Consider the following 22927-nt stretch of genomic DNA (forward strand, 5'->3'; position numbering starts at 1 on the left):
CAGAGAGCAACCATGTCTGGTCAGCTCACTGTTGGACAATAGGGAGTAAACAAAAAGGGACAATGGTACCTTATATGACTCACCGTTTAAGTGTCCACTGTGGTGGTGGTAGTAAACAATAGAAAACCAGGTCTAACATGAATACATTATCTAAAGTTGTAACAGATAACGTAACACAATTGCATATATTAATATTAAGGTTGATTTAAACACAATATTGGGTGAGCAGTAATGGACATGTTATGGAGAATGAGGAAACAGATGAATTTAATGTATAGGGATATGGGGATAAAAAGTACATATTTGACATGAGAAATGAGACATAGCTATATTGTCACAGACCTCTCATTTCCTCACAGTAGCCATGGGCCAGATGTTATTTCCCATCATTTACAGACTTCTGTCGCTGAACCGAGATGATAGGCTGTCAGCCAGTAGCCCTGCACCGCTCCGGCTCTTACATATAGTGTGCTGTTCCAGCTGGGAATGGGATGCCCCATCCACCTCACTGACGTGACAGGCTCAGCTGTCAGTCATGCAGCCACACTGCGCCCACTCTCTCCGTACTCATACATACATGCCTTTCTGGGAGTGTCTCATCCTGGTTGTCAGTGAGACAGTGTCTCTGGCATGTTACAATCCGGGTATCTGGACGCCATTACTTACCATTCAGATGTCTCCTGAGGCTGGCTCAGCGTTCCAGGGCCGGATCTCGCCTGCGTTGCTGATGTCCATACTGTACATCTCCCTCCTGTCACTCTAAAGCGATGTCACAAGCGGCTTCATGTTAAGTCTTAGAATGGCGTCTCCAGCCCTCCGTGGCCTCTGCCGCCGTTCCTGTGTTTCCAGTATACAGATTCATCAGTGTGGCGTCTCATGCCTGCCGCGGCCTCCGCTGTCATCCATGTGGTTCCAGTATGCAAGTTGTCGGTGTGGCGTCTCCTGCCCTCCTCGGCCTGCGCCGCCATTACTGCTGAATCTCCACATGGTTTCTCAAACTAGCTTTCCCTCCAAGTGCTAACATGGGCGCAGCCATGTTGGTTTCTATCATATGCCTCAGTTTCCACCAATCCGCTGCTCTACTGGAATCTGCATAATTGTTCAGCCAATGCCTGCCTTGCTGCAGGTATAAATATCCTGTGCCTGAACCAGGAGATCGTCAGTGCTTTGGTTGTCAAACCTTGTTTCCAGTCTCTCTCTCCTGTGGTTGTTTTTCCAGGTTTCCAGCTCCTGTCTCCAGCCTCCACTAAGAGACCCGCACCAGCCTACCACCTGCGGTGCAGCCTGACTCTGCAGTCCTCCGTGACTACTCCAGTTTCCAGCTACAGATCCATCTGCTTCCAGCAGAGATCAGCTTCTCTTAAAGTGCCGGTGCTTTTCCTGCAGATTTCCACAAACCACCGGTACCAGTATTTCATCGCTCCCAAGCTTCATACGATCATTTGGCTGGTACCATCCAGCATCCACTCCGTGTTAACACCTGACTGGTTCCAACTAGTACCCACAGCAGCTACTTCATCAACAGCGGACCAGCTTTCCAAGGAACATCAGCTGGTGTGTTCCTGGGCTATTCTCACTACTACAGTCGGGCCTGGTAAGGACTTTCCATCTCAAGGACAATAAGAACTGTACCTAATTCTACCAGAGCCCTGTGGCCATTGCCAACCCGTAGTACCCAGGAACTGTGATATACTTACTGTTGATTATAGTATTTATTTTACCACTGCTGTGACACATGGAGCTTGTTTAATAAATGATTATTGACTTTTACTTTGGTTGTCGTGGTCACGCCTTCGGGCAATCTTCCTGCGTGTAACTTACATGTCCAGGGGTCTGATTCAACCTCCCAGGTTCCACTACATCTCAGCCCCTACAACTGAGGCTTCCTCCCGTCAGCTCAGGCCCTCAGTTGTGACATGGCACAGCTGTGTAATCATGATGTGAGTGTGTATGCTTAGTGAGTACTGCAGTGTAGCAGTGTGGTGGGGAGAAGGGGGTTGCTACACCAATGAGTCAAGAAATGGAGTAGTTGGATGGGACTCACACAGCAGGTGGTGAAAAGCTTAAAAAGGAGTGGTTGGAAGGGGAAGGAACTGGTAGGTGTAGAAGGGATTAGTGAGGGTAAGGACTCTCAAGGAAGATTGGAGTGGGATCCCACAGGTACCAAAGTGGGTAAAGAGCAGCTTTTAGGAAGGAAATAGGTAAGACAGACCCTGTGTTTGACCCTTCTTTACCTCATGCAGGGTCGATCTTTGGACTCTCCAGTTCCTCAGGGGGCTGTGGATCCTTTTTGCCCACTACCTGGCAGTTCTGTGGTCATCTCAGGCCATGAACCTCCCAGGTGCCAGGCCTCCAGATAAACATGAAATGGTCATGGAGATGGTCCTGGGCTCTGTGGAGTAGGTGGAAAAAGCAAAGGAAAGTTGTGACCCTTCTGAAGGGGCAATGGTGGACATTGTGAATGGTTAAGGGAAGGTTTTTGTGGGTGAAGAGGGAGTTATGCCATATATACCAGAAGCATTGGGTCCTCAGCCTATATGATGTGCCACCATTAATGTGGATTCTGTCTTGTCCGGCCAAGCTTGATTTACGGGCGTTGTAATTTTTATAAGCAGGATAAAGGCTGAGTTTTTTATTTCTGCAGTAGACTAGAATAAGCCCAGACAGTCCCACTTCCATGATACCACCTGAATGTGACGGTCAGTGACCACCGTGCCATCACTTACCTGTATGCTTACACGAAACAGAATGATGGAACACTTACACGGTTTCTTTACATCTTCTGGGGTCCACTCCGAGATTAGACATTATGGCGTAATTACTCAGACGGGAATATAAAACAGAATAAAAAATAAAAGCTTTAATGTAATAATTAGATGCAAACAAAAGCTTTTATTATGAAATACAGGGGAGTATCCGCACCATATAGATGTAACATACAACAAACCACCGCAGATGGAACCCGGGTGACTCTAATGCACATGATAATGTACAGGGTATATATGGACAGGATCTTGTATAAGAAAACACTCGACACTCCTGATCAAGATGAGTGTCTGCAACAAGTTAGGCAAACTAGAAGAAGTGAAAACACGTTCCAATGGCCGCCATATTGTCGTGCAGCAATACAGATTGTGGAAACTGGTATTAGACATTCACATTTACACAAAGCACAAGATACAAAATAAACAGCAGAAAAAAGACCTAAGCATTTGGGATGTATTATTTAGGAAGTAAATAGAGGTACATTAATGAAAAGCGTGAGTAACAGTCATCAGTCTGCTTGTGAAGGTCTCTAGAGTGGAGGCCTCTTGGACTGTGCAAGGCAGTGAGTTCCATGGTCAAAGCTAAACGTTCAACCCATAAATGAATGACAGGAGATTCTTGGTACTGCTGGTAACAGTCCATCTGTAGAAGCAAGCAAGCAGGGCAGTAAGGAGGCAGAAGCTGCTTCTAGTTCCTTGGACCATGTAATGTTGGGCTGGGAAGGTCAGTTAGCCAATTATGAAATAGATTTGTCATCTTACAGGCAGCCGGTGAAGGGAGTAGAGAATGGGTGTTATGTGGCAGGAATGAGCTGGTTAGGTAACAGCCTGGCTGCTGCATTCTGTACTAGCTGCAAGCTCTGTAATTCTTTTGCTGGGTGACCCAGGTAGATGGCATTGCAGTAGTCTATGAACTTCTGAGGGAATCAAGTGCTTGATTCTGGCTATGGTCCACAGATGAAAGAACGAGGATTTGTATGTGGCGGATACCTGATGTCTGTGTCAGCCACATACCAGGACAACACAAAGATTCAGCACATGTTCAGTATTTTGCAATTCTGAACACCAAAGCATAAATCCAGATGGTTGGTAAAGCTGTAGTCTTGTCCTTTGTTCGGGAGCTTCTATTATGTTTCACAAAGACTGAGTCACAGCCAACTGGTATCATCCACCCCTGGCGCTCAGCTAGACAACCATTTAGGATTGGTATTAGGTTCTCAGTACATGGAGCAAAAAGCAGGTCATCTGCATAGCAGTGGTAGACCAGGCCATGATGTCTGATTATATCACCCAGTGGTAGCATGTATATTTTATAAAGCATAAGAGATCGGATTCACCCTTGAGGAACATTGGACGGCAGTGATAATTATACTCCAGAAGATGTAAATGGTTCCGTACTTGGGTAATGTCTAATATGTTCAACAAGAGCAGATTTATTTCTCTCACAGCATGAAAATGGCTTCTCATCTGTGAAATCGCTGATGTTTAACAAGAACTGATGTCGATGAAAAACATTTCCCACACTCAGAACAGGAAAATGGCTTCTCACCTGTGTGACTTCTCTGATGTATAACAAAATGTGATTTGTGTGCAAAACATTTCCCACACTCAGAACAGGAATACGGCTTCTCACCTGTGTGACTTCTCTGATGTGTAACAAGAGCTGATTTCCATGCAAAACATTTCCCACACTCAGAACAGGAATATGGCTTCTCACCTGTGTGACTTCTCTGATGTATAACAAGATCTGGTTTCGATGAATAACATTTCCCACACTCAGAACAGGAATACGGCATCTCACTGTGACTTCTCTGATGTATAACAAAATGTGATTTGTGTGCAAAACATTTCCCACACTCAGAACAGGAATACGGCTTCTCACCTGTGTGACTTCTCTGATGTATAACAAGAGCTGGTTTCCGTGCAAAACATTTCCTACACTCAGAACAGGAATATGGCTTCTCCCCTGTGTGACTTCTCTGATGACTAACAAGATGTGATTTCAATGAAAAACATTTCCCACACTCAGAACAGGAATATGGCTTCTCACCTGTGTGACTTCTCTGATGTGTAACAAGAGCTGATGTCTGTGCAAAACATTTCCCACACTCAGAACAGGAATACGGCTTCTCACCTGTGTGACTTCTCTGATGTGTAACAAGATCTGATTTATATGCGAAACATTTCCCACACTCAGAACATGAAAATGGCTTCTCACCTGTGTGACTTCTCTGATGTGTAACAAGATCTGATTTCCATGCAAAACATTTCCCACACTCAGAACAGGAATACGGCGTCTCACCTGTGTGACTTCTCTGATGTGTAACAAGAGATGATTTCTGTGTAAAACATTTCCCACACTCAGAACAGGAATACGGCTTCTCACCTGTGTGACTTCTCTGATGTGTAACAAGAGCTGATGTCTGTGCAAAACATTTCCCACACTCAGAACAGGAATACGGCTTCTCACCTGTGTGACTTCTCTGATGTGTAACAAGAGCTGATGTCTGTGCAAAACATTTCCCACACTCAGAACAGGAATACGGCTTCTCACCTGTGTGACTTCTCTCATGTCTAACAAGATATGATTTATATGTAAAACATTTCCCACACTCAGAACATGGAAATGGCCTCTCACCTGCCTTAGCTGGCTGATGAGTAATACGGTTTGTGTTCTGTGTAAAACATGGTGCATCTATAGAACAAGGAAACACTGAATCTACTCTCAGAGCTGTAACAGATGCACCAATATCAGAGTGATCAGGAGAACATTTCCCAGGATCAGAGGGATCAGCTGATAGAGCTGGATGTATAATTGGGGTAATGGGGTTATCTCCTGGAGAATCCTGTCTACTGTCATTATCTTTTATGTCACAATCCGGGGATAACATTAGATGTCCTTCTGAGATATTCCTGCTTGTGTGTCCATCTCCTGGAAATAAAATACATTAATATATAAAATGAGTAGACAAGACTCAGGGTGTTACAGGATACAATATATAATTCTATAACTGACATTTTTACCTGTAATCATTGCTTTTATGTTTATTAAAAAACAAAAAAAGCTAGGATGCTTAGACTGGAGCTTGATCAACACTGAATGCTCATGTGGGATTACTAGAGGGGACGTGGACGCTCCTGTGGGATCACTAGAGGTGACGTGGACGCTCACGTGGAATTACTAGAGGTTACACGGACGCTCACGTGGGATTACTAGAGGTGACACGGACGCTCACGTGGGATTACTAGAGGAGACAGGGACGCTCACGTGGGATTACTAGAGGAGACAGGGACGCTCACGTGGGATTACTAGAGGAGACAGGGACGCTCACGTGGGATTACTAGAGGTGACAGGGACGCTCACGTGGGATTACTAGAGGTGACAAGGACGCTCACGTGGGATTACTAGAGGTGACACGGACGCTCCCGTGGGATCACTAGAGGTGACACGGACGCTCCCGTGGAATTACTAGAGGTGACGTGGACGCTCCCGTGGAATTACTAGAGGTGACACGGGCGCTCCCGTGGAATTACTAGAGGTGACACGGGCGCTCCCGTGGAATTACTAGAGGTGACACGGGCGCTCCCGTGGAATTACTAGAGGTGACACGGGCGCTCCCGTGGAATTACTAGAGGTGACGTGGATGCTGACGTGGGATTACTAGAGGAGACATGGACGCTCACGTAGGATTACTAGAGGTGACACGGACGCTCACGTGGGATCACTAGAGGTGACACGGACGCTCATGTGGGATCACTAGAGGTGACACGGACGCTCATGTGGGATCACTAGAGGTGACATGGACGCTCATGTGGGGTTACTAGAGGTGACATGGACGCTCATGTGGGGTTACTAGAGTTGACATGGACGCTAACGTGGGATTACTAGAGGTGACATGGGCATTCATGTGGGATTACTAGAGGTGACATGGCCACTCATGTGGGATTAGTAGAGGTGACATGGACGCTCATGTGGGATTACTAGGGGTGACATGGACGCTCATGTGGGATTAGTAGAGGTGACATGGACGCTCATGTGGATTACTAGAGGTGACACGGACGCACATGTGGGATTACTAGAGGTGACACGGACACTCATGTGGGATTACAAAAGGTGACATGGACGCTCACGTGGGATTACTGGAGGTGACATGGACGCTCATGTGGGATTACTAGAGGTGACATGGGCACTCATGTGGGATTACTAGAGGTGACATGGGCTTTGCAATAATAAAACAGCAAAGAAGAGAAAGTGCTGTCCTGTTTGCGCACTAATAAATAATATATAACCTTTATTAAGTAAAGTATGTAAGATAAATCAGTGATATATAAAACACAAAGGTAAATGTATAAAGGTGCATAAAGTAATCAAAAGACAATTGTATTTGTTGTTAAACATCGGCATGTATATTATATTGGGCGATAATTGATTCAGTGCTGGTAATCCTGTTCAGTAAGAATATATTAATATATTACACCCATACGAGGATGGGATAAATTACACATTTAATAATATTGTGGCAGAGTTTCCTCCAGCGGTAATCTCAATGTAACATCATACTGTATGTATAAACATTTTATGGGGGGGGATTCAGTTCATCGCAAAAACTCCCTAACCAATTAGCCGCAAAAAGTTATTGGTGCAGCCGCCCAAGAAGAGCCCACCTTCCTTGTGGAGTGGGCTTTCACTGATTTTGGATGCGGCAATCCAGTCGCAGAATAAGCCTGCTGAATCATGTTACAGATCCAGCGAGCAATAGTTTGCTTTGAAGCAGGAGCACCCAGCTTGTTGGATGCATACAGGATAAACAGCGAGTCAGTCTTCCTGACTCCAGCCGTTCTGGTTACATAAATCTTCAAAGCCCGGACTATGTCAAGTAACTTGGAATCCTCCAAGTCACGAGTAGCCGCAGGCACCACAATAGGTTGGTTCAAATGAAAAGATGACACCACCTTTGGCTGAAATTGCGGACGAGTCCGCAATTCTGCCCTGTCCATATGGAAAACCAGATAGGGGCTTTTACATGACAAAGCCGCCAATTCTGACACACGCCTAGCCGAAGCTAAGGCCAACAGCATGACCACTTTCCACATGAGATACCTTAGCTCCACGGTTTTAAGTGGCTCAAACCAGTGGGATTTCAGGAAACCCAACACCACGTTAAGATCCCAAGGTGCCACTGGTGGCACAAAAGGAGGCTGAATATGTAGCACTCCCTTAACAAACGTCTGAACCTCAGGCAGTGAAGCCAGTTCTTTTTGAAAGATAATGGATAGGGCCAAAATCTGGACCTTTATGGACCCAAATTTTTGGCCCATAGACACTCCTGACTGTAGGAAGTGCAGGAACCGGCCGAGCTGGAATTCCTCTGTAGGGGCCTTCCTGGCCTCACACCAAGTAACATATTTTCGCCATATACGGTGATAATGCTTTGCTGTCACGTCCTTCCTAGCCTTTATCAGCGTAGGAATAACTTCTCCAGAATGCCTTTTTCCGCTAGGATCCGGTGTTCAACCGCCATGCCGTCAAACGCAGCTGCGGTAAGTCTTGGAACAGACAGGGCCCCTGTTGCAACAGGTCCTGTCTGAGAGGCAGAGGCCATGGGTCCTCTGTGAGCATTTCTTGCAGTTCCGGGTACCAAGTCCTTCTTGGTCAATCCGGAACAATGAGTATTGTTCTCACTCCTCTTTCTTACAATTCTCAGCACCTTTGGTATGAGAGGAAGAGGAGGAAACGCATAGACCGACTGGAACACCCATGGTGTTACTAGTGCGTCCACAGCTATCGCCTGAGGGTCCCTTGACCTGGCGCAATACCCTTTTAGCTTTTTGTTGAGGCGGGACGCCATCATGTCCACCTGTGGCAGTTCCCATCGATTTACAATCTGCGTGAAGACTTCTTGATGAAGTCCCCACTCTCCCGGGTGGAGGTCGTGTCTGCTGAGGAAGTCTGCTTCCCAGTTGTCCACTCCCGGAATGAACACTGCTGACAGTGCTTGCACGTGATTCTCCGCCTAACGAAGAATCCTGGTGGCTTCCGCCATTGCACCCTGCTTCTTGTGCTGCCCTGGCGGTTAACATGGGCCACTGCGGTGATGTTGTCTGACTGAATCAGCACTGGTTGGTTTCAAAGCAGAGGCTCCGCTTGACTCAGGGCGTTGTATATGGCCCTTAGTTCCAGGATATTGATGTGCAGACAAGACTCCCGACTTGACCACAGCCCTTGGAAGTTTCTTCCCTGAGTGACTGCCCCCCATCCTCGGAGGCTTGCATCCGTGGTCACCAGGCCCCAGTCCTGTATGCCGAACCTGCGGCCTTCGAGGAGGTGAGCACTTTGCAGCCACCACAGAAGAGACACCCTGGCCCTGGGGGACAGGGTGATCAGCCGATGCATCTGAAGATGCGATCCAGACCACTTTTCCAACAGATCCCACTGAAAGATCCTCGCATGGAACCTGCCGAAGGGAATGGCTTCGTATGACGCCACCATCTTTCCCAGGACTCGCGTGCAGTTATGCACCGATACCTGTTTCGGTTTTAGGAGGTCTCTGACCAGAGTCACGAGCTCCTGAGCCTTCTCCGCCGGGAGAAACACCTTCTTCTGGTCTGTGTCCAGAATCATGCCCATGAAGGGCAGACGCGTCGTAGGGATCAGCTGCGACTTTGGAATATTCAGGATCCACCCGTGTTGTTGCAACACTTCCTGAGAGTGTGCTAGGCCGATCAGCAACTGCTCCCTGGACCTCGCCTTTATGAGGAGATTGTCCAAGTATGGGATAATTGTAACTCCTTGCTTTCGAAGGAGTACCATCATCTCCGCCATTACCTTGGTAAATATTCTCGGTGCTGTGGACAGGCCAAACGACAACGTCTGGAATTGGTAATGACAGTCCTGTACCACAAACTGAGGTACTCCTGATGAGGTGGATAAATGGGGACATGCAAGTAAGCATCCTTGATGTCCAGCGACACCATAAAATCCCCCTCTTCCAGGCTTGCAATGACCGCTCTGTGCGATTCCATTTTGAACTTGAATTTCTTCAGATAAATGGTCAGGGATTTTAAATTCAAAATGGGTCTGACCGGACCGTCCGGTTTCGACACCACAAACATTGTGGAATAGTAGCCCCATCCCTTTTGAAGAAGGGGAACCTTCACCACCACCTGCTGGAGATATAACTTGTGAATTGCCGCCAACACTACCTCCCTTTCCATGGGAGAAGCCGGCAGGGACGATTTTAGGTAACGGTGAGGGGGCGTCACTTCGAATTCCAGCTTGTATCCCTGAGACACAATTTGTATAGCCCAAGGATCCACCCGTGAGCGAACCCACTGGTGGCTGAAATTTAGGAGACGTGCCCCCACCGCTCCTGACAGCGTCACGCGGTGGATTTAGTGGAGGCTTTTTTTGAATGAAAGAACTGCATTTGGTAATACGGTGCTTTGGCTGTGAGGGAACATATGGCAAAAAATTCGACTTCCCAGCCGTTGCTGTGGAAACCAGGTCCGAGAGACCGTTCCCAAACAATTCCTCACCCCTGTAAGGTAAAACCTCCATGTGTTTTTTAGAGTCGGCATCACCAGTCCACTGCCGAGTCCACAGGACCCTTCTGGCAGAAATCGACATTGCGTTTACTCTAGAGCCCAGTAGGCAAATTTCCCTCTGGGCATCCCTCATATATAAGACAGTGTCTTTGATATGTCCCAGGGTCAGTAAAATAGTCTCCCTGTCCAGGGTATCTATCCCCTCAGACAGAGTATCTGTCCATGCTGCTACAGCACTACACATCCAGGCCGAAGCAGTTGCTGGCCTCAGTAGAGTACCAGAATGTGTATAAACAGACTTCAGGATACCTTCCTGCTTTCTATCCGCAGGATCCTTTAGGGCGGCCTGTGACGGCAGGGCCACCTTCTTAGATAAGCGTGTCAACGCCTTATCTACCCTAGGGGAGGATTCCCAGCGTAACCTGTCGGTTGGCGGGAAAGGGTACGCCATAAGCAATCTTTTGGAAATTACTACTTTCCTATCAGGGGAATACCACGCTTTTTCACATAATTCATTTAATTCATGTGAAGGGGGAAAAGTCACTTCTTGCTTTTTCTCCCCATACATATAAACCCTCTTGTCAGGGACAGGGTTTTCCTCTGATATGTGCAACACATCCTTCATTGCTATAATCATGTAGCGGATGGCTTTAGTCAATTTAGGCTGCAACTTAGCATCATCGTCATCGACACTGGAGTCAGAATCCGTGTCGATATCTGTGTCAACAATCTGGGATAGTGGGCGTTTTTGAGACCCTGACGGTCTCTGCGCTGTAGGATCAGGCATGGGCTGAGACCCTGACTGTCCCAAGGCTTCAGCTTTATACAACCTCTTATGCAAGGAGCTTACGTTATCATTTAACACCTTCCACATATCCATCCAATCAGGTGTCGGCGGCGACCCCACATATCATCACTTGTTCAGCCTCCACGTATCCTTCCTCGTCAAACATGTCGACACAAACGTACCGACACACTGCACACAACCAGGGAATGCTCACTTTAGGACAGGACCCCCACAAAGGCCTTTTGGGGACACAGAGAGTATGCCAGCACACACCCCAGCGCTATATAACCCCAGGGATTACACAGTAATTTAGTGTTTACCCAGTAGCTGCTGTTTATGACAATTTGCGCCTAAATTTATGTGCCCCCCCCTCTCTTTTTACGCTTTTTCTACCTGGATACTGCAGGGGAGAGCCTGGGGAGCTTCCTCTCAGCGGAGCTGTGGAGAGAAAATGGCGCTGGTGAGTGCTGAGGAAGAAGGCCCCGCCCCCTCAGCAACGGGCTTCTGTCCCGGGTCTGTGTAAATAAAATGGCGGGGGCTCGTACATATATACAGTGCCCGGCTGTATATATGTGTCTTTTTGCCAAGAGGTATCCTAATTGCTGCCCAGGGCCCCCCCCCCCTGCGCCCTGCACCCTACAGTGACCAGAGTGTGTGGGTAGTGTGGGCGCTACCTCATGTGAAGACAGGAGTCTTCTGCCACCGATTTCGATGTCTTCTTGCGTCTGCCGGCTTCTGACTTTGCGAGGGGGACGGCGGCGCGGCTCCGGGAACGTACGACCAACGTACCTGTGTTCGATCCCTCTGGAGCTAATGGTGTCCAGTAGCCTAAGAAGCGCAACCTAGCTTCAGTGAGTAGGTTTGCTTCTCTTCCCTCAGTCCCTCGTAGCAGAGAGTCTGTTGTCAGCAGAAGCTCTCTGAAAATAAAAAACCTAACTAAAATACTTTCTTATTAGCAAGCTCAGGAGAGTTCACTAAAATGCACCCATCTCTGGCCGGGCACAGATTCTAAATGAGGTCTGGAGGAGGGGCATAGAGGGAGGAGCCAGTGCACACCAGTAGTACTAATTCTTTCTTAGAGTGCCCAGTCTCCTGCGGAGCCCATCTCTTCCCCATGGTCTTTACGGAGTCCCCAGCATCCACTAGGACGTTAGAGAAAATTTGATTTACCTGCGGTAGCTGTGGAAACCAGGTCCGTCAGCCCATCCCCAAACAATACGTCTCCCTTATAGGGTAGGACTTCCATATGTTTTTTGGAATCCGCATCACCCGTCCATTGGCGAGTCCATAAGAATCGTCTCGCCGAGATAGACATGGCATTGGCCCTAGAAGCCAGCAATCCAATATCCCTTTGAGCAGCTCTCATAAATAAGACTGCACCTTTAATATGGGCTAGAATTAACAATACAGTATCTCTATCCATGGTATCAAATTCAGCCGTCAGATCATCTGTCCATGCTGAAATTGCGCTACATACCCATGCCGACGCAATAGTCGGTCTTAGCACAGCTCCAGTATGCGAATAAATAGACTTTAAAGTAGTCTCCTGCCTGCGATCCGCAGGATCCTTGAGGGCCGCTGTGTCTGGAGACGGTAGCGCCACTTTCTTGGACAGGCGCGTTAAGGCCTTGTCCACAGTGGGAGGTGATTCCCAACGTACCCTGTCCTGTTTAGGGAAGGGGTATGCCATATAAATAATTTTTGGGATCTGCGGTCTCTTCTCCGGAACTCCCAAGCTTTTCCAAAGAACTTATTTAGTTAATGAGATGTGGGAAAATAAATAATCTGTTTCTTACCCTTAAACATGTGTACCCTTGTGTCGGGGACCGAGGGTTCATCCTCAATATGCAACACATCCCTTATTGCCACAATCATACACTGAATGCTTTTTGTCACCTTAGGTTGCAATTTCACTTCATCATAGTCGACACTGGAATCAAAGTCCGTGTCGGTAGTAATGTCCACAATTTGTGCTAAGGGACGTTTTTGAGACCCCGACGGGCCCTGTGAGTCGGTCCAATCCGAGGATTGACCTCTTGATGCCTCCCTGGATTCAGCCTTATCAAGCCTCTTATGTAAAGATGCCACACTTGCATTCAACATATGCCACATGTCCATCCATTCCTGAGTCGGCACTACCGACGGGGACACACCACTCATTTGCTCCACCTCCTCCTTGGAGAATCATTCCGCCTCAGACATGTCGACACGCACGTACCGACACCCCACACACACAGGGATAAACCTATAAGGGGACAAAACCCCAACCAGGTCCTTAGGAGAGACAGAGAGAGAGTATGCCAGCACACACCCAGCGCCTAAATAACACCGGAAAAAATAAATGACCAGATAGCGCTTTGGTATATATATATATATATATATATATATATATATATATATATATACCAAACAAAAAACCCAGCACTCTCCTAAGCAGCTTCATTCACCTTAGGAGAGTGCTGGGTTTTTTGTTTGGTATATTTGAGTTTGGTGGTCACAGCCCACCGCACCCCAACCCCTGGGAATGGCGAGTGCAGTGGTTCCTCGTGTTTGTTTGTATATATATATATATATATATATACACATACATACATACATACATACAATTCCCACTCACTGCGTTACCAATGTGCCCCCCTCCTCTTTTTCCAGCCTGTGAAAGTGTTCAGCAGGGAGAGAGACCGGGGAGCCAGCGTCCTCATGCAGCTTCTGTGGAGAAAATGGCGCTGGTTAGTGGTGAGGATCAAGCTCAGCCCACCCGACGGCGGGCTTCGGTCCCAGTGCAATTGTAATAAAATGGCGGGGGATCTGTGATTTACTGCCTCCGCAGCCTAATCATACTCTTTGTGCATCAAACTTTGAGGATTATTGCTGCCCAGGGCGCCCCCCCGCCCCCCCTCCCCCCTGCACCCATCAGTGCTGCCTCTGTGTGTTGTGTCTGGGAGCAATGGCGCGCAGCGGTACCTCAAGAAGATCTGAAGTCTTCTGCCACCTGAGATGTCTTCTATCTTCTCATACTCGCCCGGCTTCCATCTTCCAGCATCTGTGAGGAGGACGGCTGCGCGGCTTCGGGACGAACCCCAGGGCAAGACCTGTGTTCCGACTCCCTCTGGACCTAATGGTGTCCAGTAGCCTAAGAAGCAGAGCCTATCAGTTAAGTAGGTCTGCTTCTCTCCCCTCAGTCCCACGATGCAGGGAGCCTGTTGCCAGCAGTGCTCCCTGAAAATAAAAAACCTAACAAAATTCTTTTTCTACAGAAAACTCAGGAGAGCTCTCTGCAGTGCACCCATTCTCCTCTGGGCACAGAATCTAACTGGAGGAGGGGCATAGAGGGAGGAGCCAGTGCACACCCATAGGAAAAGTTCTTTTTAGGTGCCCATGTCTCCTGCAGAGCCCGTCTATACCCCATGGTCCTTACGGAGTCCCCAGCATCTTCTAGGACATAAGAGAAAAAGGCTTTGTAGATGTTTACTACTGTATTGTCTTACTGACCTATAGTTTCCTACTGTATTGTCTTACTGACCTATAGTTTCTTACTGTATTGTTTTACTGACCTAGTTTCCCACTGTATTGTCTTACTGACCTAGTTTCCTTTTGTATTGTCTTACTAACCTATAGTTTCCTACTGTATTGTCTTCCTGACCTATAGTTTCCTACTGTATTGTCTTACTGACCTACAGTTTCCTACTGTATTGTCTTACTGACCTATAGTTTCTTACTGTATTGTTTTACTGACCTATAGTTGCTTCTGTATTGTCTTACTGACCTATAGTTTCCTACTGTATTGTCTTACTAACCTATAGTTTCCTACTGTATTGTCTTCCTGACCTATAGTTTCCTACTGTATTGTCTTACTGACCTATAGTTTCCTACTGTATTGTCTTACTGACCTATAGTTTCTTACTGTATTGTTTTACTGACCTAGTTTCCCACTGTATTGTCTTACTGACCTACAGTTTCCTTTTGTATTGTCTTACTAACCTATAGTTTCCTACTGTATTGTCTTCCTGACCTATAGTTTCCTACTGTATTGTCTTACTGACCTACAGTTTCCTACTGTATTGTCTTACTGACCTATAGTTTCCTTCTGTATTGTCTTACTGACCTATAGTTGCTTCTGTATTGTCTTACTGACCTATAGTTTCCTACTGTATTGTCTTACTGACCTATAGTTTCCTTCTGTATTGTCTTACTGACCTATAGTTGCTTCTGTATTGTCTTACTGACCTATAGTTTCCTACTGTATTGTCTTACTGACCTATAGCTTCCTTCTGTATTGTCTTACTTACCTATAGTTTCCTACTGTATTGTCTTACTGACCTATAGTTTCCTTCTGCATTGTTTTACTGACCTATAGTTTCCTTCTCTATTCTTACTGACCTATAGTTTCTTCTGTATTGTCTTACTCATCTAGTTGCCTTCTACATTGTCTTACTGACCTATAGTTTCCTGTCTTACTGACCTATAGTTTCCTACTGTATTGTCTTACTGACCTAAAGTTTCTTCTGTATTGTCTTACTGACCTATAGTTTCCTACTGTATTGTCTTACTGACCTATTGTTTCTTCTGTATTGTCTTACTGACCTATAGTTTCTTACTGTATTGTCTTAGGGCCCTACACACTAAAAGATTATCTGTCCAATCTGGCAATGTCTGGGAGCAAATGGCAATTTACTATTTGCTCTCAAAGATTGGAAAACAGACAAAAATGGACTTTCAGACAAATTGGTTACATTTGTTTCATTAAACCAATTTATCTGAACTGTGTTTGTCCATTTTCTTGATTTTGGGAGCAAATGGTTGATTGTCATTTGCTCCCAGACATCGCCAGATTTTCTTTCCAATCAGCCAGATTGGACAGATAATCTTTAAGTGTGTAGGGCCCTTTACTGACCTATAGTTTCTGACTGTATTGTCTTACTGACCTATAGTTTCTGACTGTATTGTCTTACTGACCTATAGTTTCCTACTGTATTGTCTTACTGACCTATAGTTTTTTACTGTATGGTCTTACTGACGTATCATGGCTTACTGTAGTCTTACTGGTCTATAGTTTCCTTATTTATTGTCTTGCTGACCTATAGTTTCTTCTGTAATGTCTTACTGACCTATAGTTTCTTCTGTATTGTCTTACTGACCTATAGTTTCCTTCTGTATTGTCTTACAGACCTATAGTTTCCTATATACATAGTTTTCCTGTCTATGTATGGTAGGTATGGAAGGGAGACCTACCATACATAGACAGTATATATAAGCCTCAGCCTCTCCCTTCTGAAAATGATAATGAATAAGGTGTATGTGTGGATACCATGCACATGTAACTGATTCTATTTACAGGAAACAATAGGGAGAGCCCACGGCTGTCTGGCAGTGTTCTAGATGGTTAAGTATTACACATATGAATATATTTCTTCTAAATAAAATATTTTTCACCCTGATTGATATAATACTGATAGTAAGACAATTCAGTCAATAGTAATCTTTCTTTTAAGTAAGTAAGATCCATATATATGAATTTTTAGTGAATAGTTATTAAAGGTTATATTTTAATTGCAATTAAGTTAACAAGAGTGCTCCCAAAAAGGAAGTTTACTTCTTTCTTTCCGGACCGCTCTTCTATGCAGAAGGGAAATATCTGCTGTTTATTGAGAGATGCTCCCTGTAAGGAATTTACCACTTGCAGCTGAAATTGCAAAAGACCCCACCCCTTGCATCAGGTAAATTAATGTCTCCTATGATTATGACTTCTCCCTTTAAAGCCATTTTAGTGATGTCCAACAATAGATTCCTGTCCAAATCCTGCCCCAGGCCACGTGGTCTAGAGATCACCCCAATATGAATAATGTCCTTTTTCCCGGTTTCTGTGGTGACCAAAGGGGCCTCAGATTTGTCTTCAATATTTTGTATTAATTGAAGTAGCATTTATGCTTTTTTCCCACATACATTGCTACGCTTCCTCCTACACTGACCATTCTATCCTTCCTAAATAAATTGTATCCTGGTATAGCTATGTCCCAGTCATGATTCTCATTGCACTATGACTCTGTAATTGCCACAATATCCAGGTTATCCCTGGTCATTATCACAATTAGCTCTGGAATTTTGTCTCCTAATCTCCTAGCATTTGCACACATAGCTTTAAGAATTATGTCTGTGCATCTGTTATTAGTAGCCATGTCCAGACAGTACAAAATAAATGACAAGTTTAAAGTTGAAATTACCTGTTTGGTGATGTTGTTCAGTATTTGGTATTTGTTTTTTTAACTAATCAGGAATCACAAACTGTCCTTTACACCACGACTACACCTCACTAAATGAAAAGATATAGTAAACATGACCACAAATGGCCAAATAGGTCTACTATATACAAGGAGTTATTTAATACCTGCATCATCTAACAAAATGAAGGTTATTTACTAAATGGTTGCTAAACTGAGAAATTTAGATCCCATACAAATTACACACTACTACTTATATATGATCCCTAAAAACTTCTGCTTGTTACTTTTAATAACATTATAGTGTTGTGTGTAATAACTCTCTTCATCTGATGTTTGTCATGGATAACCTTGTGTTATAAACACCCAACTGAGAACTGGGATGATGGCAGAGGATGGTGTAGAATAAGAGATTGCTGTAGTGACTGAGCAATGAGAATATGTTACTTCTGTAATAAGTGTTTATTACTCACCTGTGCTGATATCTGTAGGGATCTCCTCCTCCTTACACTGCTGATCACCCCTCACATACGTTTCTTCTTCTCCCTCTGTATCTTCTGTCATCATATCAGTCGCATACGTCTCTTCTTCTCCCTCTGTATCTTCTGCCTTTATATCAGTCACATACGTCTCTTCTTCTTCCTCTGTATCTTTTGCCTTTATATCAGTCACATACTTCTCTTCTTCTCCCTCTATATCTTCTTCCTTTATATCAGTCACATACGTGTCTTCTTCTTCCTCTATATCTTCTGCCTTCATATCAGTCACATACGTCTCTTCTTCTCCCTCTATATCTTCTGCCTTTATATCAGTCACATACGTCTCTTCTTCTCCCTCTATATCTTCTGCCTTCATATCAGTCGCATATGTCTCCTCTTCTTCCTCTATATCTTCTGCCTTTATATCAGTCACATACGTCTCTTCTTCTCCCTCTATATCTCCTGCCTTTATATCAGTCACATACATCTCTTCTTCTCCCTCTATATCTTTTGCCTTTATATCAGTCACATATGTCTCTTCTTCTTCCTCTATATCTTCTGCCTTTATATCAGTCACATATGTCTCTTCTTCTCTCCTTATATCTTCTGCCTTTATACAAGAAAGACGTTCTACCTAAATAACCCAAAAAAAGATGATTTTGGTACTTACCGATAAATCCATTTCTCTGAATCCTCTAGGGGACACTGGAGTCTTATACAGTAGGTGTGTGAAGCTTGCAACCGGAGGTGTGGCACAATCTAAAATTAGCATTGTCTGCACAGCCGGCTCCTCCCCCTTCACATCCCTCCTCCCTCAGTTTGGAAAACGTGACTGAGAGAATAGGACATGATACTATAGCACTTGGCGAGGAACCGAACCGTACAACAAAGCAACAGCATCCAAGAAACTCTTAACAGAAAAACCAACGCTGTTTGCACGAACTGTTTGAACAAGAACTTTGAACACAGCAGGTTGACAGCACTGAGGCGGGCATCCAGTGTCCCCTAGAGGATTCAGAGAAATGGATTTATCGGTAAGTACCAAAATCATCTTTTATCTTTCATCCACTAGGGGACACTGGAGTCTTATACAGTAGGGGACGTCCCAAAGTTATCCCCAAGGGAGGGAGTGCTGTCGATGGCCTGCAAAACTAAACGTCCGAACTTAGAATTTCCGGACGCCAAGGTATCAAACCTGTAAAAGTTTGCGAATGTGTGGGCTAAGACCACGTTCTCGCTCTGCAAAATTGAGTAGTGGAAGCACCTCGAATAGCCGCCCATGAGGCACCCACTGATCTGGTATTATGAGCACCAGTCTGAACCGGAAACTGCTTACCACAGGAAATATTAGCTTGCCGATTGGCAAAGCTATTCCATCTAAACAAAGACTGCCTAGATGCTGGCCAACCATTCTTTGGACCAAACAAAATGGTCCGACCTTCTAAAGGACGACGTAACTTGTAGTATATTCGTAAGCTCGGACAACATCCAAAGACACGTCCCCTTCTGCGAATCCCTGAAAGGATGGGACCACAATCGGTTGGTTTACCTGAAACCCCGAAACAACCTTAGGAAGGAAATCCGCTCATGTACGGAGTTTGGCCTTATCCTTCTGGAAAATTAACAAAGGACTCTAACCTGATAGGGCTCCTTACACCGAAACCCTTCCAGCCGAAGCCAAGGCAAGTAATAACGTGACCTTCCAAGAGAGATATTGCAGGTCTGTTCTTTCCAACGGCTCAAAAGATGGTGATCTCAAAAATTCCAACTACAAATCTAAGTCCCACTGCGCAGTGGGAGGACGGAAAGGAGGTTGTATCCTCAGAACCCCCTGTAAAAAGGTTTGAACCTCTTGTAAGGACGCTAACCGCTGTTGAAATAGGATGGAGAGAGCCGAAACTTGAACCTTCAAGGAACCTAGTCTTAGTCCTTCATCTAGACCAGCTGGAGTGAAAAGTAGAAGTCTGGGTAAGTGGACGTTCGTCTAATTCTACCCATGTTCCTAACACCAGTCCATGTACTTCTTCTAATGTCTGCAGTCGTACATGGGTGTCACCGGCTTTTGAGCAGCGATCATCTTTAGGAATAGCCATTCTTGGTATACCTCTCACTCTTAAGATCCGGGTCTCAACAGCCACGCCATTAAACGTAGCCTGTTCAGGTCTGAGTGGAGGAACGGCCCCTGATATAGCCGGTCCTCCCTTCGAGGTAACTGCCAAGGGTCCTCCGCTAGTATCCCCCGTAAGTCCGAGTACCAACCTCTACGGGGCCAACTTGGTGCTATGAGAATTGCCCATACTCGCTCTCGTATTACCCCTTTTTGGAGAATTCGGGGTATGAGTGTGAAAGGCGGAAAAATGTAAACCCTTCTGTAACACCAAGGAAGTGTCAGCGTGTCCACTTCCTCTGCTGCTGGATCTCTTCTTCTGGACACATACCTGGGCAGCTAATGATTTTGTCGAGATGCCATCAGGTCCACCTGAGGTAGACACCATCTACTCACCATCATGTCGAAGATCTGTGTAAGCACCGCTCGCCTGGATGCAGTCCTGGCGACTGTGATAATCTGCTTTCCGGTTCACTGTTGACCATTGACTATATCTTCGGCTAAGAGAAGCGAATTGTAAACTGCTTCTCAGTTCGAGAATGGTTATTGGTAACCCTCTCTCCAGTAAAGTCCATTTGCCCTGAAAGTGGTGGGACTCTAGGACAGCTTCCCCAACCTCTGAGACTGACATTTGTTATGAGAATCCTATAATCCAAATTATTATAAATTCCAAATTCTTGCCTGCTGCAAGGGTCTCTATAACCGCTTCTATAAGGGAATCTAAACTCCTGATCTAAGGCAGACTTCAGTATCTTGCCTCTTTATCTATAATAAGACCTTCTTCCTCCTTCGTGTAAGATGAGGATGGTTCTCTTAATCGACTTGTTCGCATTTCTTTATGCTTGCGCAGGAGGGATTAATTTAAATCAGAAATTCCTCCATAGTCTTTGAGAATCCCTCAGTCCTTTCCGACTGCTGTTTGCGGGATTCTGACATTTCCTTTGAAATACCTGTTAGGGCTTGCTCCCATGACCTTGGCGGAGCCTTCCTCCCGTGCTGGACGCCCTTAACTAGACAGGCAACGCATACCCAGGAGCCGCTCACCCTTGCTCATCTTACTACATTTTGTGGAAACATAATAAGTCTTAGTGTTGGCGACATTTGAAGCCGTACCCCATAGAGCGCTCCTCAGTGCTTCCCCCCTTTATAATAGGAACAGAAAGACGGTAACGGGTGATGGGAGTAAAGGTACACTGGATCCCCCTAGCTGGATCTTTCTAAACACTACACACAAAACAAAAAATAACAATTTATAATAATAATATCACCAGCCTCGTTGCAACCCTCACACACCCAACTGTATTTCAGTTCTGAGGTCGGGGTTGTGATCCAGTCGTTCCCATCATTTCATCGGGATCTTTTGTTTAGAAGTCCCTTGAAAATCTAAAGCATAAAAATGCCTGTCAGAATCCATTGAAAATCCATTGCAGCAGAGTCCTAAATACAAATGTCCAGTAGAGGGAGCAGTTGCTCTATTATAATAACCCGTCCCTCTGCTCTGACCGGCCAGGAAGCCTGTCTATTCTAATGGTAATAACGCCTGAGAGAGTCCTAAATACAAATGTCCAGTAGAGGGAGCAGTTGCTCTATTATAATAACCCGTCCCTCTGCTCTGACCGGCCAGGAAGCCCGTCTATTCTAAAGGTAATAACGCCTGAGAGAGTCCTAAATACAAATGTCCAGTAGAGGGAGCAGTTGCTCTATTATAATAACCCGTCCCTCTGCTCTGACCGGCCAGGAAGCCCGTCTATTCTAAAGGTAATAACGCCTGAGAGAGTCCTTTTGGCGCCTCTATTCATTTAAAAATGGCCGCCATTTATTTAATAAATATTTATTACTAAGGCTCTCTGGGTCCTTCCTAGGGTCACTCTACCTCCTTAACGGCTGCCCCAGGCCGGACTTACTAGCAAGAGGATCAGTTTCTATTAATTTCCCCCTTTGTCGTCACACTCAGCCCTCCGCTGGCGGCGGGAAGGGACGAGAGATCATCTAACCGGGCGGTGGACGCACTTCCCAAGCGCCCGTAGTGTGTGTGATGCTGCTACTGACAGGCGCGCTGTGTCTCCCTCCGCTGGCGGTGGGAGAGAGCTAGAGACCATTTCAGCGTGCGGCGGGAGGTCAGTGCGCGTCCCCGCTGTATGTGAGGATGCCGCCGCTGACAGCCGCGATGCGTCTCCCTCCGATGTAGAGGGGGGGCGGCGTGGGAGCTGACATGCAGCGGGAGTAGAAGCCGGCCAGGGAGTGTTTGAGCATTCGCTGTGTGTATAAAAGAAGTCGGGCGGCGGGGGAGCTGCGCTGCTAGTCTGCCAGGACTTAAGTTACAGGAAGCCTGGAGGCAGCAGCGTGCACACTGGCCAGATAATAATAATAATAATCATTTTTTAAACCTTAAGTTGTGGGAATTGGAAGGAGTCTGCTAATAGCCTCTGCCTTTCTATCTAAGGCCCATATTACCCACCAGTACTCACTGCCCATGGAAATGCTGACTCTGTGCTCCGGACTTTCCATAGAGAGATGCAGATCCCTTTATATGGGATCATTGTCTCTCTAATTCAAAGGCTTTTGTCCCCCTTTTCATTAGGTTGACGCAGCCTGAGTTTTCTGTAATGTTACCGCCTAGGCACAATTTTTCAAACTGAGGGAGGAGGGATGTGAAGGGGGAGGAGCCGGCTGTGCAGACAATGCTAATTATATATTGTGCCACACCTCCGGTTGCAAGCTTTAGACCCCTACTGTATAAGACTCCAGTGTCCCCTAGTGGATGAAAGAGAAATACAATGACATTTGCATACAGTCAGATTAGACTGGTGAATCAGTATAATGTCAGTGTATAAGACACACAGCTCCTCTACAGATCATATAGTGACAGTCACTTTGGTATATTGGGGAGACCCTAAATCCCACCTACCTGATCCTCCTGTGGGGTCCTGTGATACTCCTCTGTACAATCCTGGGAATACAGAGGACGGGGACATCTCTCTGGGGTATCTCTGTTACTGGGCCCATCTGTAGGAGACACACAGTGA

At 45.8% G+C, this 22927-nt stretch overlaps 1 protein-coding gene across 1 annotated transcript; it reads right to left on the reverse strand.

The window, feature by feature from the left end:
- Positions 1 to 2872: 2872 nt before the first annotated feature.
- On the reverse strand, positions 2873 to 22904 carry LOC134983520 (oocyte zinc finger protein XlCOF22-like). The gene is made up of 3 exons (XM_063949176.1): positions 22806 to 22904; positions 17789 to 18424; positions 2873 to 5697 (listed from the first exon to the last, which is right to left on the reverse strand). The coding sequence occupies exons 2-3, from the start codon at positions 18279 to 18281 to the stop codon at positions 4229 to 4231; spliced, it is 1962 nt and encodes a 653-aa protein (XP_063805246.1). The 5' UTR covers positions 18282 to 18424; positions 22806 to 22904; the 3' UTR covers positions 2873 to 4228.
- Between the last annotated feature and the right edge of the window lie 23 nt (positions 22905 to 22927).

This window comes from Pseudophryne corroboree (genome assembly GCF_028390025.1).
Source record: "Pseudophryne corroboree isolate aPseCor3 chromosome 3 unlocalized genomic scaffold, aPseCor3.hap2 SUPER_3_unloc_17, whole genome shotgun sequence".
In the NCBI taxonomy this organism is placed as follows: Eukaryota; Metazoa; Chordata; class Amphibia; order Anura; family Myobatrachidae; genus Pseudophryne; species Pseudophryne corroboree.